Source organism: Miniopterus natalensis, chromosome 15, assembly GCF_054644295.1.
Source record: "Miniopterus natalensis isolate mMinNat1 chromosome 15, mMinNat1.hap1, whole genome shotgun sequence".
NCBI classification, from domain to species: Eukaryota; Metazoa; Chordata; class Mammalia; order Chiroptera; family Miniopteridae; genus Miniopterus; species Miniopterus natalensis.
In genome coordinates this window covers 29,378,742-29,395,525 of record NC_142095.1, presented here as the reverse complement: position 1 = coordinate 29,395,525, position 16,784 = coordinate 29,378,742, and the positions used below count along the sequence as shown (strand labels likewise).

Below are 16,784 nucleotides of genomic sequence, written 5' to 3'. Positions count from 1 at the left end.
AACATGCAAGATCCTATGTGAATCTGGATGCTGTGAAGAAAATCTTAAGCCTCCACACTGCTGCGTGAGCCCGGGGTGTGCGGCGGCCTGATTGAGTCGGGCGCTTCTCACCCTCGCAGCCTGCGTTTCAGTTACAGTGACTGTTCTGCCAGTCACATCTCCTTCTCTGATGGGCATAACATTCACTGTTCTTTGAACTTTAGTAGGGAGATCAGTGTTTCTAAATAAACTATGACATTTTAAGTAGAGACAGTAAAGTGTTAAATGATACATTTCCTTCAAAAAAAGTTTTCATCAACTTCTTGGGGGTGGGGAGGGGGAGGGAGAGAGGGAGAGGAGGTCAGGCCGAGAGCTTTTCTTGCTTTTCTTTCCGTTAGGGAAGCCTCGGTGAAGGAGAAAAGCAACAGATGTTTCTTCTGTTACAATTGAGGCTGTTTCATTCAAAATTCACAGTAGCCGAAACGGGGAGGGGAGGTCATAAATCTGACTTAATCAGTGAATAAATAAAACTTAGTCGTTTAAATTTATTCTTTTACATTCAGGATTTGAGAATCCATATAGGGTAACATATTCTGAGTAACATACCTCTTGAAGAGGCTTTTTTATCTTTAAAATGTATGTGTAATTAATGGAAATGTGAGAGTTAATTTAGTGCATAAAAAGGTCATTAAGTCGTACAGAATATGGGGGGGGAAACTAAGCCTTTATAAAACATGTGAACAATAGTAGGGTTGCAGCAGTTTGTAATTGCACAGTAGGTCCTGGGCTGCGAGTGGGACTGCATATGAAACATCATCTGCTTATAGGACAGGTCATTTTATCTTCCGAGAGAAGCGGCAGGCTTATCCCAGAGGATCTTTGAGTAAGAAATGTGGGAGAAATATTTTGAGTTTATTTGAAATGATGTGTTCCAGTTTACATCTTAAAAGAAAGATAGATAGTGAGCTTAGCTTTGGTTGCTAATGGAAAGAGGGGAAGAGAGGACTGTTTATCTGCTCAAAGGAGTGGGAGAGAAGAGCTTGGGCGCTGCATGCGGGCCCTGAGAGCAGTCAAAAAAACAGAGGGTTGAATTTGGGGAATTCAGAACGAGTAACGTGAAAACCTTTCCTTTTACTAGTAACACGAAGAGAAGGTCTGTGCTCTTGGAAAGGGTGCGTTTAATACACATTACAACTTCACCAGTTTCTCAAAGTTAACTTGTAAAACCAGCGTGCCACATCTTTCACATATTCGGCACCGATTAAAAATTTAGCATGCCCTACACTATAAAATTAGTAATAATATCTAATAGCCAAAAGATTATTTGAACCATAGTTTGAAATTTATGTATGGAGCAAATATTAAATGGTTTTCTAAATGTTTAATTGGCCTAAGGAGAAGACTGGAAAAGAGATTAACTTTCAAGGAGATTAACTGGGATCTGTGGGCTACCCTGAAGATTTTCTTTGCTTTAAATAATAATGACAGAATTTAGAGATTTTGAAGCTGTTCAGATCATTGTTTTAATTAAGATTCTAAAATTTATGTATGGTATATTTTGCTTTTTGAAGGAATAGTATTATATAGCAGTGGAGGGGTTTTTTTCTCTTTAAGATAAGTAAAATAACTTACATAAAGTTTAAGACAGATTTACAAATTATAGATTTGACTAAAGTAAGGTATATATAACTTTGATGGAATAGTTAGCCCTAAAAAAAAGTTGGTGGCTCCCCCATGGGATAGATAACTGTGGCAGCATCATAGATTGTAGTTATCAAAAAAGTGTGTCATTTATGATTATAAATGTAGGCGTAAGTTACTTAACAAGGGAAACAGCATCAGCCACAACAGTGCAGGAATAATTGAGACTGTTGACCCTTCAAATTAAGAGCAATATAATGAAAAGAGACTTCTGGAGTGAGGTGCCTGTGGTTCCTGCTTTATATATGAACTCTTTAGCACAAACTGAGGTCTGGGGGATCTGAGCCTTACCCTTTATTCGTTGTACTCCAAGTCAGAATTCCCAGAGAGTGGCTGGTTTAGATGCTCTCTCTGCCTTACATATGCGTTGCAATTAGAAACAGTCCCTGGGGTGGAAGTCAGAGAAAGATTTGTCTGGTGCCTATATTTTTTTTGAAAAGAAAACTTTTATATTGTTATTTAGGAGCAGGTAAAATAGTATGTGTATTGTGCTTTAAGTGTATATTTAAGTATATTAGCTCTTGTGTGAATGGGTCCAAGAACTTGTCATGTAATAGAATTATTTCTTTCTACCAAGTTTCAAGCAACCAGTTTTCAAAGGAATTTTTTGGATCTTGACTAAAGCTAGAGATCAGCAGCCAGGGGGGCTTCCTTTTTGGCACTTTGCTCAGTTGTGTTGCAAAGTTTGGCAACTCTCTTGGCAATTTCTTTGACAGAAAAATGAGGAGACTTAACTGAGCACTTACTGTGTGCCAAGTAGACCCAGTGGAGGTTTGCAAAATCTGTTAATGGGTAAAATTTTAATACAAAAGATTTTGTTGATATTGATGTCTAACTTTAAGATGCCTTGCTCTTCAAAATCTGATTTTAATGTAGCTTCAGCAACAGTGCTCAAGTGGAACACGTTGAAATAAGAACATTGATAACATTGCAGTTTTGAATGAACTACTTGGTTTAGGGTTATGGAATACATAACCCTTTTTTATTTGCTAAGGAATAGAAAGAACTGCTTTGAAAATCTAATTCATGGGTCTTTGGTCTTTCTGAGTTTGTGTCCTAAAGTTTTAAATTTATTTTAAGAACAGAACTTTTAAATTCTAGATGTCTGCAGTTGTTGGCATCTTTTATAAATATTAGAAAAATACCTCTCGTGAATGTAAATTTAAAAATGATTTCTTTGTTAACACTGTCTGGGGCAGGGTACCATTTCAGAGGGGCTGTGGGCTTCTTCACAAGGCTTTCCAATTAAGAGCCCTTGGGTATTGTGATACTCGTAAATTCTGATCCCTGTGGTTGCACCCAGCTGCCTTGATCTGCTCTAGCCATTCAATGGCTGTTGGTACAAGATAAAATGTGCTTTCTGCTCCCTCTCTTTTACTGGGCATGCAAACAGTGTCTATGTGCCATCTGGTGGGTGTACTGGCTGTGGCAACTGTGCTAAAAGTAGTGGTTGAAAATAGGTTAAACACTGAAAAGATACAACATTTAGAAAAAGAGGCTGAAGAAACGATGGTCGCTCATCCCTTGATCTTTTTAAAATGAAAAGTAGAAATAAGTGTAGTAGAAAAAGAATCTGCTTATGCTCCATTACTTCCTTCACTTGAACAAAAAGAAAAATTTGAAGCAGTGCTTCGCAGTCTTGTCTGATCATACGAACCATCTGAGGCATTTGTTAGTAATACGCGTTCCCACCTAGCTTCAGATTTTTTAGCTGTCAAGTGGAAGTCAGGAATGTGTGTTTTGAATAAGGGGACACTGCCCGCTCTCACTCCTCTCACGCCCTTTGCATTTTATAACCAGGCACACTTGGGAAGAATTGCTGTGATAACTGGAAGAGCCAAGTTGTCTGAGGCCACAGGGTGAACTTATTCGGTTATTAATGGGAAGACATGCTGTCCCAAAATGGGGAATTCTAATCAAGCAGGTGGAAGAGAAGTGAGAAATTAAGAAGGAAAAGGCTTCCTTGAGTGAGCAAAATAATAGAAACAGGACCAAGTGACTAAAGATGTTTGAACTAGAGAGGAAGGAGCCGGTGAAAAAGCTGCGGATCAGATGTGCAGATGAGACGCATGTTTTCGGATGGACATTTAAAAAACATTGACAGGGAGAGGCCCTACAGAAGAAACCTAGTGAGAATGGATTCAGTGATTTCTAAGGTCTTTTCGCTTTGAGGTTTGATGAACTAAATGAAAACAATTAAAACAGTGCAGATACCAGAGCTGGAATTCAGGAGTTTCTTTAAGAAGTGAAGAGGGGCCCGGCTGGACGTGGCTCAGCGGTTGAGCGTCGACCTGGGATCCAGGCGATCGGGGTTCGATTCCCAGTCAGGGCACATGTCCGGGTTGCGGGCTCGATCAGTGACTCTCATCATCGATGTTTCTATCTCTCTCTCTCCCTCTCCTTTCCTCTCTGTGAAATCAATAAAGATGTATTTAAAAAAAAAAAGAAGTGAAGAGGGGCTGTGTAAATCCTGGCATGTGGGAAGATGGAGAAAATTCTTTTTCCCCCCTTCAAATTGAAGGATCCAGGGCATTTATGGTTCTGGATAACGGATAAAGAAGGAGCTTGCTAATCCTTTTAAAAGATGTCCTCTAAGTAAAAATGCTTATCAGAGCCAAGAGAACAGATTCGGTCCTCCGGGGAAAGCATGTAGGAAAGGCTGGCACGGAGGATGCCCTGACTCACTGAGTGTGCCCGAGGGAGGAGCTGTTCCTTGTTAGGGCCTTTCGAGGATCCTGTCTCCCGTTCAGGGGAAGGTCCCGGCAGGTGGCCCCTTGGGGGGAATCCTACGTCCTGCGTTCTGACAGCTGCGGGAACACCCAGGCTTGTGCTTCGAGCCCGGGCCCGCAGGGCTGTGCGTTTCAGATCTCCCGCCTTCCCCGTGTTCTGTAGGATGCTCCATCTCCATTTCGGAACCAAATGCAGAGGGGAGGGCTCTAGAGGTCACTTTTTTAACCACTATACTTTGGAGATACTATGAACTTTCATCTTTTATTTCTCGCTCCCATTTACAGCAGTATTGTGGTCACCCAAGTTAAAAGTTTAGCAATGACGATAGCCTTTGGATTTACTCTTAAGAAGTTTGGTGAACGCGATTGAGTACAAATGCAGTAAAATACAGTATAACAGGGTTACAATGTGCAGATAGGTAATGCGCATTATAGCTATCCTAGTAGCTAGCTGTCGATAGAATAAAAACTTAAAAGTGTTGCCCGGCCAGCATGGCTCAGCGGTTGAGCATCGACCCATAGTCCAAGAGATCTCGGTTCGATTCCCAGTCAGGGCACATGCCCGGGTTGTGGGTCCTCAGTAGGGGGCGTGCAGGAGGCAGCAGATCAGTGACTCTCTCATCATTGATGTTTCTCTCTCTCTCTCCCCCCTCCCTCCCTCTCTTTGAAATCAATAAAGACATTTTTAAAAATTAAAAAAATTGAAGGCATTAAAGTATTATAAGAAAACAGGATATTTTATACCAGCTTAGCATATAACTAATGATAATTAATTTCAAAGAACCACATATCCAGCTGGAAATACCAAACCTGGAAGTTAGTAAAATATGCATAGCATGTCTGTGTACAATGTTCACTTCTAGGTGCAGAGGACTGATAGATAAACTTTGCAGTTACTCTGACTTCCTTTATTTTTATGTTTAAACATACAGCCTTTTTTATGTGTGATGTAAAAGTCATAAAAGGAAAGAACTATAAAATTGATTGCATTTTTTTAAAATGCAAAGAATGGGGAGGGGGTGGAGCAGAATGGGTCAATGGGGAGGAAAAGGGACATCTGTAATATTTTGAACAACATAAATAAATAAATAAATAAATAAATAAATAAATAAGCAAAGAAAATCATATAAAAGCCAAAGACAAATGTCAAATTGGTAAAGATATTTGCAGCAGGTATAACAAAGAATATACTTATTCCTTCAATATTTAAAGAGTGTCTACCCATAAAAAATCAACCAACAGCCAATAGAAAGATGAGCATCTCAGGAAAGAAAATTTAGGTGACTTTTAAACAAAACAAGTAAGCCTTATTCATAATATTAAAACCAAAATAGAATCAAAATCAGATACTATTTTTAGCCTAAAAATTGACAGAAGTAAAGTTTGATAACACACCAAGGTGGTAAGGACATGTGGAAATGGACACTTTCATACATTTTGAAGGAAGGGTAAGTTGGTACAACCAATGTGTATAAAGAGATATATATAGTCATGATAGTATTATCTGTAGTAATAAAAGATTTTATTATTAAAAATGTTTGTAACACTTATTCATTACTCAGGGACCTAATAAATAAACTGCTATAGCCATAAAAGAAATACGACATAGCTAACAAAGTAAATGTTGAGGCAAACTACATATACAGGTATGGAAAGCCATTAAGATTAATATCTATTATTAAGTGGGAAAAAAGCAATATTCAAAATGATATAGTATTCAACCATATATGTAAGGGGGAAAGGATGTTTATCCATACATGTTTATATATGCCTAGAATATTTCTGGAAAGTTATAAACGAACTGGCACTAGTGGCTGTCACTAGGGAAGGGAATGGTTAGGTTGTTGTTGGGGTTGGGAGGAGACTTAATTTTCACTGTATATTCTTGTCTCATAAATTTATATTATATGTTTCCATGAGACATTCATTCATTCATTCATTCATTCATTCACCCAACACATATTTGCTGAACTTGGCTGTCCCAAGTACTATGCTAGGTGCTAGAGACAGAGCAGCGAATGAGGTAACAGAGCCCCTCTCCTTGCAGAGCTCAGCATTCTGAGTGGGTGGGTTAGAGACAGCGAATAATTTCATAAGCAAGTGAATATAAATATGCAATCTGCGAATAAGAGATAAGTACAGGCGGACCTCGTTTTATTGTGCTTTGCTTTATCGTGCTTCACAGACATTGCATTTTTTACAAATTGAAGGCAAGACCCTCCACTGGCAAAAAGATTACAACTCACTTTATTGTGATCTCGCTGTGTTGCGGTGATTTGGAAGCGAGCCCTCAGGATCTCTGAGGTGTGCCTGTGCGCGGGTGGAAACTCGAGCAAGCTGGGAAGTGCTGATGCGGCTGGGCAGAGACTTGAAGGAGGCTGGCGGCAAGGCCCCATAGTCAGCTGGGGGAAGAAAGTCACAGGCAGGGAAACTGAGGACAGGGGTCGTGAGCCACACATTTGCTCGGCATGTTTTGAGGACAGCCGAGAAGTCTGTGAATGTAGTGGAATGAAGGAGGGGAGGTGGACAGGTGATGAGGTCAGAAACGAGTGGTGCAGGTGACACAGGGCTCGTTAACGCAGCACGATTCACAGACACGCAAAGCCAGCGGAGCGGGTGCGCCGACTGCTGCGTGGGGGTCGGACGGGCTCCTCACTGCCACAGTGTGAGCCACTTACGTAACTTAAAATTTTCTAGTAGCCGCAGTTAAAAAGTAAAAGGAAACAGGTAAACTTAATTTTAATGATAGATTTTATTTAACCCAGTGTATCCAAAATATTATCATTCAACATGTAATCAATATAAACAAATTACCAATGAGCTACTGTACAGGCGTGGGGTACTTGGCCTTCAAAATCTGAGGAGCATCTTACACTTAGAGCACATCTCAATTTAGATGTTAAATTTTCAACAGGTAAGGTGAAATGTATTACCAAAACAATAAAGCTGTATTTAATGGGAAAATGTTTTATACTGCTTTCATTTTTAAGTTTAAATTAATTAAAATTCAATAAATTTAAATTTTCAGGCTCTCAGTCCTGCTGTTAGTAGCCACATGTGTCTAGTGACTGCTGCATTGGACAGCACAGGAATAGAGTGGGGGGCGGGGGGCGGTGCAGAAGCAGGCTGGTGAGTCAGTAATTTAAGCAAGAAATGGTGACTTGGACCAGAGTGTTAGCAGTGGAGTGGGTGAGAAGTGGTTGTACTCAAGATATATTTTAAAGGTAGAGCCAACCGGATTTATTATTGGATTGAGTGTGGGATATGAAAGAAAGGGGGGAGTCAACAGTGATCTTTTTTTTGAACAGTTGAAGAATGGAGTTGACATTTACTGAGATGAGAGAGTGGGGATTAGGAGGCTTCTGGGAGGGATGGGGAGCAGTCGGGAGTTAGATTTTGGGTGTTAAGTTCGAGATACTTAACTAAACATCAAAGTGGAGATAAGAGGAATGACAGCTGGATGTGAGTCTGAAGTTGAGGAGGTTTAATCTGGAGAAATACCTGAGAGCCATCAGATGACCTAGTGAGGAAGAATTGACAGAAGACTTGGAGGACCAGCCCAAGGGGCTTCCGAGTGCTCTCAGAGGAGCAGCCAGCAGTCAAGACAGGAGAAGCGGGGAGTTAGGGGCCTGTAGAGAAGGGAGGGCAGCTTGGATGCCAAGTGAAGAGTGTCTCAGGAAGGTGTGATTTTTTTTTTTTTTTTGATTTTTTTTTTTTAAAGGTGTCAAATATGGCTGGTAGGTTAAAGTAAGTTAAAAGCTGAGAGTTGACCATTGGATTTAACAACATGAAGATGATCTTGACAAGAGCTGTTTCGGTGAAGTTGGGGGGCAGGGGGAGAGGGCTGAACAGCAACATTGGAGAAGTGGAGACAGGTTTGTGAGTTTCGCTGTAGAGGGCAACAGGAATGAGCGGGGAGCCGGGATGCTGTGCGTTGTTTGTTGTTCAGATGAAAGAAATCATGCGTCTTTATGTGCAATGAGGATGACCTGGCAGAGAGGGAAAGATGTGATGATTTAGGAGACTTAAAAGAGACAGTAGCTAGAGGGATGTCATTTAGACAAATACTTGAACTACCTGTTTAAAAAATAAAAATTTAAAATATAGCCCCATTTGAGGTAACAGGAGAGGAGAAGCAAGAGGGGTGCATAATCCGTAATTAGCCTCTTCCTAATAAATATAAAATTGCATGGGTCACTTTTTCCCATCACTTTTTTTATTAAGATATATTTTACGTGGGTAGAATTACATTTGACAATCACATACACCACCACAACCTAGGTCATTTTAAAACCTTTCTTTAAGGCTGTCGGTTAGCTTGTCCTGTGAAGTTGGACCCTGTACATATGGGATATACCACCATTTCTGCTTTGACATATTTATAAACCCATAAAATAGACATATTCTTTCCTACAGTAAGTTACTAATTTGGTTCTTCTAGGCGGATGTGATACAGGCTTGGGATAAGAAGGTTTTTCCAAAAGCTAATTCAGGCAGAAAACAAACATTTTTTTCTCTAGAAAGTCGGTGCTGTGAAAAAATAATTTACATTCGCATCACGTAGACAAACCACAATTATTTGACTGAATTTTTTCATTTTAATTGGACATATTGAAGGTGATTAACTGGAACTGGAAGGATTATGAGTGAAAGAAATCATTGGTGTCTAGACAATTCTAATGGAAAACAGAAAGATTCCATTTACTCAAGAAATTGAAATAAAATTTTAGCCAAAATTTTGTGCTTATTGCAAGGCTTGGCGTAAGGTTTACTTCTTTTTCCTAGCTACTTCCCTAGGTGATTGATCTCATTTAGTTAATTCGGGGAATTGCCAGAACCAAAATCCAGGCAGGTCTTTAAATTTTTGTTTTTAATAAATGCATCACATGCCAGAAATTGGCTTCTGGACAGTATTGGGCCCCTGTTGTCAGGAAGCTGGGAATTAAGGCCGGGTACTTATAAAAAATTGTTTAGACTTGGTTTGGTTTACTTCTCTCGCTCTCTTTTTTTTATAATTTATCTTTATTGTTGATAGTATTACAGGTGTCCCTCTCCCCTCCCCCCATGTGGTTTACTTCGCTTAACCTGGTTGACATTTCAGGAGACTAGATGTTTGTAACCTATTTAAATATGTCCTTTTGAGTAAAAAAAAAAAAAAAAAAAAAAGTTATATATCTGCTGCGTGACCTAGTTTATTCGATGAAAGTAAGTTGTCTAAATATGTACATGGCTTTGATTTCTGAATATTACAATTACTGAAATTACAATGGAGCCCCTTTAATTGCTCTTAAACAGATTTTATTTTTACTAATTAAAAAAAAAATAGAGCCCGGCCAGCGTGGCTCAGCGGTTGAGCATCGACCTAGGGTCCAGGCGATCGGGGTTCGATTCCCGGTCAGGGCACATGCCCGGGTTGCGGGCTCGATCCCCAGTTGGGGGCGTGCAGGAGACAGCTGATCAATGACTCTCTCATCATTGATATTCCTATCTCTCTCTCTCTCTCTCCCTTCCTCTCTCTGAAATCAGTAGAGACATATTAAAAAAAAAAATAGATACCTCATTTATAGACCTTTATCTTGTTTCAGCAGCTCTAGTTGATTCTGCCTCTCTTTCTCTTTTCTTTCAGAATGCCAATAGCTTTTTAAATGATAAAACAAGTGCGTGTATGTTCATAAAATGTTTTTTTAATAATAAAAAGTATTAAAGTAAAACATTCCTTCAGCGCACTCACCAGAGCTAACCTCTACTAAATTTGTTATCTTGCCAGACTTTTTGCACATGTATAAACTTATGTGTATATGTAGTTTTTAAGATAAATAGAATCACACTAATTCTCTTCTAATGTGAACTTTTTCATGCCAGTACATACTTGTATTTGGTGGGGAGGGCCATATAATATTCCATTATATACATGTACCAAAAGGTATTTAAACATTTAAATTGTTTCCAGGTTTTGCTTTTACCCACATTGCTGCAATCTTAGGATATGAATAAATTGCTCTTACCTGTTTAGTTTACTAGGATATACAGCTTGCAGAGGGTGTGCCTATTATTAATTGTGACTTTGCAGAGGCCAGGGATCAGCTTGATACTTAGGCAATGGAGGGCAGTTGAAAGGACATTTGAGGTGGAAAGAGGCTTTGAAATGTGTATACTTGTTTTTAAAGCACTTAAAATTCTGTACTCTAATACATAGTTCCATTACTCCTTTAATTACACTGTCAGGCTGCCTGCCCTCCAGAAAGGCTCTCCAGGACTCCCTCCCCAACAGAGTGTGTCAGCCCCTGGAGTGCAGGGGACGCCATCGGCTTCACTGAGATCCTCAGTGCCTAGCATTAGTATTTCACATATACATAGTAGGTGCCAAGTAAATATTTCTTAAATGTACCCATTTTACCACATCTTTACTAACTCAGGGCATTGTCTAGCTTCTTAATCTTTATTAATCTGGTAGATGAAAAAAATTCTTTTTTTTAAGTTTTAATTTTTTTATTATTAAAATCAAGCATTTTTTCATATGATCACTGACATATTTCTTTATGTACTCTGCTTATTTTTATATTGAGGTATTGTCTTATTGTTACTGATTTGCAAGTGGGGAGTTAAGTAAATAAAAATTCTTAAGGATAGTAATCTAATGACCTATGTGTTGCAGATTTGTTCACCAACTCTGAGATTTGTCTTTTAAGTATATTGGGTGTTTTGTTACTTAGAAAATGCTTATTTTTAGGTAGTCAAAGCTGCCGGTCTGTTTTTATGTAAGATTTCTAAATTCTGTAACATACTTGGAAGGGCCTTTCTCATCCCCAAATTATTTTTTTTTTAAGTTTTATTTCTCCTAATACTTTCACGGTTTTAATTTTCATACTTAAATATTTTATCTTTCTGGATTTTTATTGTTGTGCAAGATGAGAAACTGAAATCTAAGGTTTTATTTATTCAGATGCACAATGTCTTGTCTCAATAGCACGTGTAACATACTCCGTCCTCTCCCCGGTGGTTTGAAATGCTACCTTTACCACATGCAGAATTTTCATATATAAATGAAGTACTTTCTGGACTTTAATTTCTGTTTTGTCCATTTATTTACCTGCTTCTTAGCCATTGTCACAGTATTTCAGTCCCTAGCGATGTAATAATCTTGAAATCTGGTAGAAGCTAAAATGCCCTTCCTGCCCATTACTCCTTTTTTTCAAGATTTTCTTGGCTGTTCTCTGCCTTTACTCTTCCACTTTTGAATCAATTTGGCAAATTTATTAAGTTCCCTCTAAATTCTTTTGGTTTTAACTGACATGCTATTTCTCTTTCTGTTTTTGATCAGTGTTTTATATATGTGTGTGTGTATTAGTGTTCGGTTTAAAATTAGGGTCAACTTGTTTCCTCACCTTAATTATCTTTTTTTGTTTGCTTTATGATTTTTTGCAAATTTTTGACTTTTGCTTCTAACACAGTGTATTCAGAGATGATCTCATCTTAAATATTCAGCAGCATTAGATCATTTTAAAAACCCATCTGAGAGCCAGACTTTTCCATGGACCTGTGGTGTCTTCTGCCTGGGACTGAGTTTATGGCATGTGTCTATCAGTTACACAGCTGTTCCTCCCCTAGAGTCATAGGTTATTTTTCTCCAGTTTGGTGGATTCTTAAACTAGTGAATGACCATATTTAGGGAGTCTTGATAATAAGCTTAGTATTTAGTTATTAATAAGATGTTATTTTTAAAAATTAGTTGCACAGTTACAGAGTAAGGAAACTTTATTTCATAATATTGGTTGTTCAGTCATGTTTTAAAAATAACAAAGGACCTGGTATTTAAATTTACTTCAAACTTAGTATAAATTATGATGCCTGTTAAAAAGTAAGAAAAGATACAGCGTAGGCTACATTATAGGAAGTTCGGCATCCAGATTAGGAGAGGTCATAGCTCCAATCTATGCTAATCAGTTTTTATAGTTTCATGAACTTATTTTGTATCAGGAACTAAACCAGGTGCTGGAACACAAAGCTGGGAGACATAGCCCACTTATAGTAGAACCACAGGTAAATGGGAATAGGCTTTATGAAAAGCCAGAAGAAGGACATGCAGGCCCCGGACCCCAGAGGCTGGGGACAGCTTTTAAGGAGGAGGCACCGCATAGAGCACAGGCTGGAGAGGTGGAGCCATGGTCCTCACCAGCTCTGAGACCTTGTACGAATGATTTAACCTCACTCTGTCTCAATATCTTCATGTGTAAAATTAAGTCAGTTATAATATGTTTCACACTGTTGTCCTAAGCATTAATGAGATGATGTATATATGGGAAGCCTCTAGAGTGGACTCTGGTACATAGTAATAACTCAGGCAATGGTATGAATTCCAGTCTTGAAGTGTTAGGAGGCAGGAGTTGTTCCAGCAGAGAGAGACTTCCCAGCAGAAGGAAAGGCATACACCAAAGCCAGGGGAGTTGAACTGGGGCCCTTCTGGAACTGCACAGTATTTCATGACTGGAGGGGGGGTGCATGTGGGGGGAGTAGCTAAGATGAAGTTGGGAAGGGAGGCAGGGGTGAGATCCAACAGGAGCTTTGTGCCGTGTTGGGGGGTCTTTGAAGGCCTGAAGTTTAAGGGAGTGTCCAGAACAGTTTCGCCATCCGAAAGACTGGTTTGTTAAAGATGTGTGGAGGGGCTAGGAAAGCTCTTTGAAGTAGGCAATACGGTTAGAGCAGTGGTGCTCAGCCCTGGCTGTGCACTGGAACCATCTGGAGAACTTTTCACTGTCTGGTGCCCAAGTTGACTCTGTATCAATTATATCAGCAGCCCTGGTGGGTAGGACCCAGGAACTGGTATTTTTTATTGCTTCCTAGATAATTCTACTGCAAGGCCATGGTTGTGAACCATGGTAACTGCATTCAAACCTGATTTGATGAAGTCCCCAATTAAAGAAGTGCCCACCGCCTAAAGAAATACCAAGTAGGATGTGGTGGTCAGTAGACTGAGGAGGGGGTTGGTTATTTCTGGATCGGGTCACTGGGCGGACGCTGATCGATGTTCAGTTGTATACCAAGACTGAGAACTGGGAGAGAAGCAGATTTGGGTATTAGGCTTTGTTGAGTGAGCATGAGAAAGATAAAGAATGCGATTTTAAAATGTGGATATTGAGGGGAAATGATACACAACAAATGGGCAGAGAGAGAAGCTGAAGGGGAGGAGCCAGTGGTATAGTTGAAAACTCAGGGGACAGAGCACATAATTGATGGCCGAGATCCTTGGGGAGACAGGACGTGTAGAGCAGACGTGAAAGAAGTAATTTATATGAGAATTTCCACTCAGAGAGAAATAAGTAAAAGTATGTGAGGGTGCAGATAGGTTCTCAGGTTGAGGAAGAAAGGCTGTAATTTAGCCTGATGGTCTGATATCCTTACTGCAGCAGGTAGGAGCATCTGCTAAGAATTAGGAGGTAAGAGAAGAGGGGGATTAAGGAGTAAGGGCAAGCTTTGAAAGCTGAGGAAGGGGCCCTCTGAGGAAGGAGACTGAGAAGGAGGTGTCTTTGTAGTCCTGCTCTTAAATGTTGGTTTTTCCCCAGTTTCAAAGTTGTCTCTCACATGCTTTCTGGGTAATCTCCTTTGTTACATCATATTACACTGTTACCTTCTAAGAGAAACATTGATAAACTGAAGTTTGGAGCAGTTAAGTAGTTGATATGGTGGTTCAGAAGATTATTGGTTGGCTTTTGGGGAAGGGGGCTTTGGGTAATTTAAAATTTAAAGTGTTGAAATCACTTGAAAATCCCACAATTTCCAACATCATTAACCTAGGTAGCATCATATTTTTTTCTCTATTTAATAAAACCTCAAAAAACTACCAACTCAAGCCCAGCCGGCTTGGCTCAGCAGTTGAGCATCGACCTGTGATCCAGGAGATCTGGGTTCAATTCCCGGTCAGGGCATGTGCCCGAGTTGCGGGCTCGATCCCCAGCAGGGGGCGTGCAGGAGGCAGCCGATCAATGACTCACCACTCATGTTTCTGTCTCTCCCTCTCCCTCTCCCTCTCCCTTCCTCTCTCTGAAATCAATAAAAGACATATTTCTAAAAATAAAAAACAAACTACCAACTCGATATTTTGAAAACATGTTAACTTTTAGTATAAATATTTTGTATTTGTCCTACTATAAAGAAATTTTAATAGATATTTTACTTCATGGTATACTTTATATATATATTTTACTTTATACATTTTTATTCTAGGATGTCTAATAAAGATCTAATTGGATTTCTCAACTCTGATGTAAACTATGCTTTGCATTGTGTATTCTCTAAATATATTTTCCTCTAAAAAACCAACTAAACATTCGGTAGTTAATTGTCAGATAGACTGGCAATTACTTATTTTACAGATTTCCTAATTGTATTCACGACAACAAAGCAATCATTGGTATGGCTTTTCAGTAAGCCCTTTTGTGTATAATTTACATATAAGATAATTATAAATTACTTAAACGAAACTGGGACTAGGGGGTTAGAAGGTGGCCTTGATATTGCAGAAATTAACCCAGTGTTTTGATATCATTTCAGGTAACATTTCATTGGTTGCCTTTCCAGTTCCCAGCACCAACTCACCAACAAAGATTTTACCAAAAACCTTAGGACCAATAAATGTGAATGTTGGACCCCAAATGGTAAGAAAACCATCAAATCTTAGAATTTGAAACTTTACTAAAGATGGTTGGTCACATATTCCAGTTAATTTCTTATCTCAGTCACTTTTATGAGAAGTTTTGTTTTTATCTGAATGTAACTGATTAAATGTTGAGAAAAAGAAAGGCACTGTGCTCGTCAATGTTTAATTTTCAAGCATTTGAGTCTGGATTCTGGATGTATAATAGGGTGTTTGCCCCCTATGTGAGACTTTTCTTGTTTCTCATTTTTTGGTTAAATTGCTTTGAAATCTGTTATGTTCTTTTCCTTTTTTTCCCTTATAAAATAATCATTACCACCCTAAACTATGTAGTCTCATATAAATCGAACATGACCCATTAGTTAATCTATATCTGGAGCTATTAATTTGAAATCTTTGATTAAAGGACATTTTGGGGAAAGCAACATGACAATTTTAATCTTTAACAGTAGAAATAATGATGAAAAATGGAAAATACTTAACTGTTTCTTTAAAGGCATTTCAATAATGATACTAGAACTTGAGGTGTATAGCACTTTTAGAAAGCCTTAGAGTCAAACCTCGTTTCCCGAATGTCTCCCATCTCAACAATTCGGTTCTCAACCAAGTTGTTGGGGTGTGGGAGGATGCTGGAATGTCTCGGTTGTCAAACCAAACTTCATTTTTTGACCTGACAAATACCTCAGCATGACAAAAACATCTCAGACAACAAAGAAAAGAGAGAATGCTTCTGTTGCTGGTGATGATTAACACAATTTTAAAACAGAGGCCATCAAGACTGCTAATGTTGCTAAGGGTGTGAAAGAAACAGTGATCACAGGCAATTGAAGAGGTAGAAAAACTGTTGTTGATTTGGATAAACAAAAAGCAGTCAGCCAGTGACAGCATTTCCGAGGCACTGATATGTGAAAAAGTGAAGATGCTGCATGCAGACCTCTGTAAGACACCCTTGGACCTAGTAGAGGATGGCTAGTAGAGGATGGTTTGATAAATTTAAGAAAAGTAGTGTTTATTTCTAGATTAAACAGTACATTCAACATATACTGTATATAAGAAAAGTTAAAATAGGGAATCATTTCCTGATCTGAGCTCGATCCCCAGCAGGGGGCGTGCAGGAGGCAGCTGATCCATGACTCTTACCATTGATGTTTCTCTCTCTCTCTCCCTCTCCCTTCCTCTCTCTGAAATCAATAAAGATATATTTTTAATTTTTAATTTAAAAAAGTAAAACGGAATCATTTGTGGGTCTAAAACAGATTAATTCAATTTACATCATTTCTAATGGGAAAAAATGACTTGGTTTTCAAACAAATAGCTTCTCGAACAGCCTTCTGGAACAAATTAAGTTCAAGAACTGAGGTTCCACTGTATTTATAAACAAAGTTGCATGCAACTGTTCTAAAATCTACACCTAATTTAAATGGCTTCACCCACCATTAGCAAAAGTACATAACATTTGAACAGTAATTCTTCATTGTCAGTGCTTACTGGCAATAGAGCAATAAAGATAAAATTTGCCCAGAATATACAGTACTGTGGACTATGTTAAACAAAAACTTACTTAGACAAAAATATATTTTAACATACTTAATGGCTCCAGAAAGTCTTTAAAATTTTTAAGACATTCTTGACATGACATTTCCTCTGATTGCTTGAGGACTGTAAATTATCTACAGAATCCAAGCCAAAGTGCTTACACAATTTACTATAACTATGTGAAGCAT

The 16,784-nt window shown here is 38.8% G+C and overlaps 1 protein-coding gene across 2 annotated transcripts in view; it reads left to right on the top strand.

Moving 5' to 3' along the window:
- The window catches only part of TFDP2 (transcription factor Dp-2), a 123,119-nt gene that overhangs the window by 67,621 nt on the left and 38,714 nt on the right, over positions 1–16,784 (top strand). For both annotated transcript variants that reach the window (XM_016209872.2, XM_016209871.2), the window contains exon 4: positions 14,958–15,061. In XM_016209872.2, the coding sequence (XP_016065358.1) occupies positions 14,958–15,061 (104 nt within the window). The remainder of the gene's footprint in view (positions 1–14,957; positions 15,062–16,784) is intronic.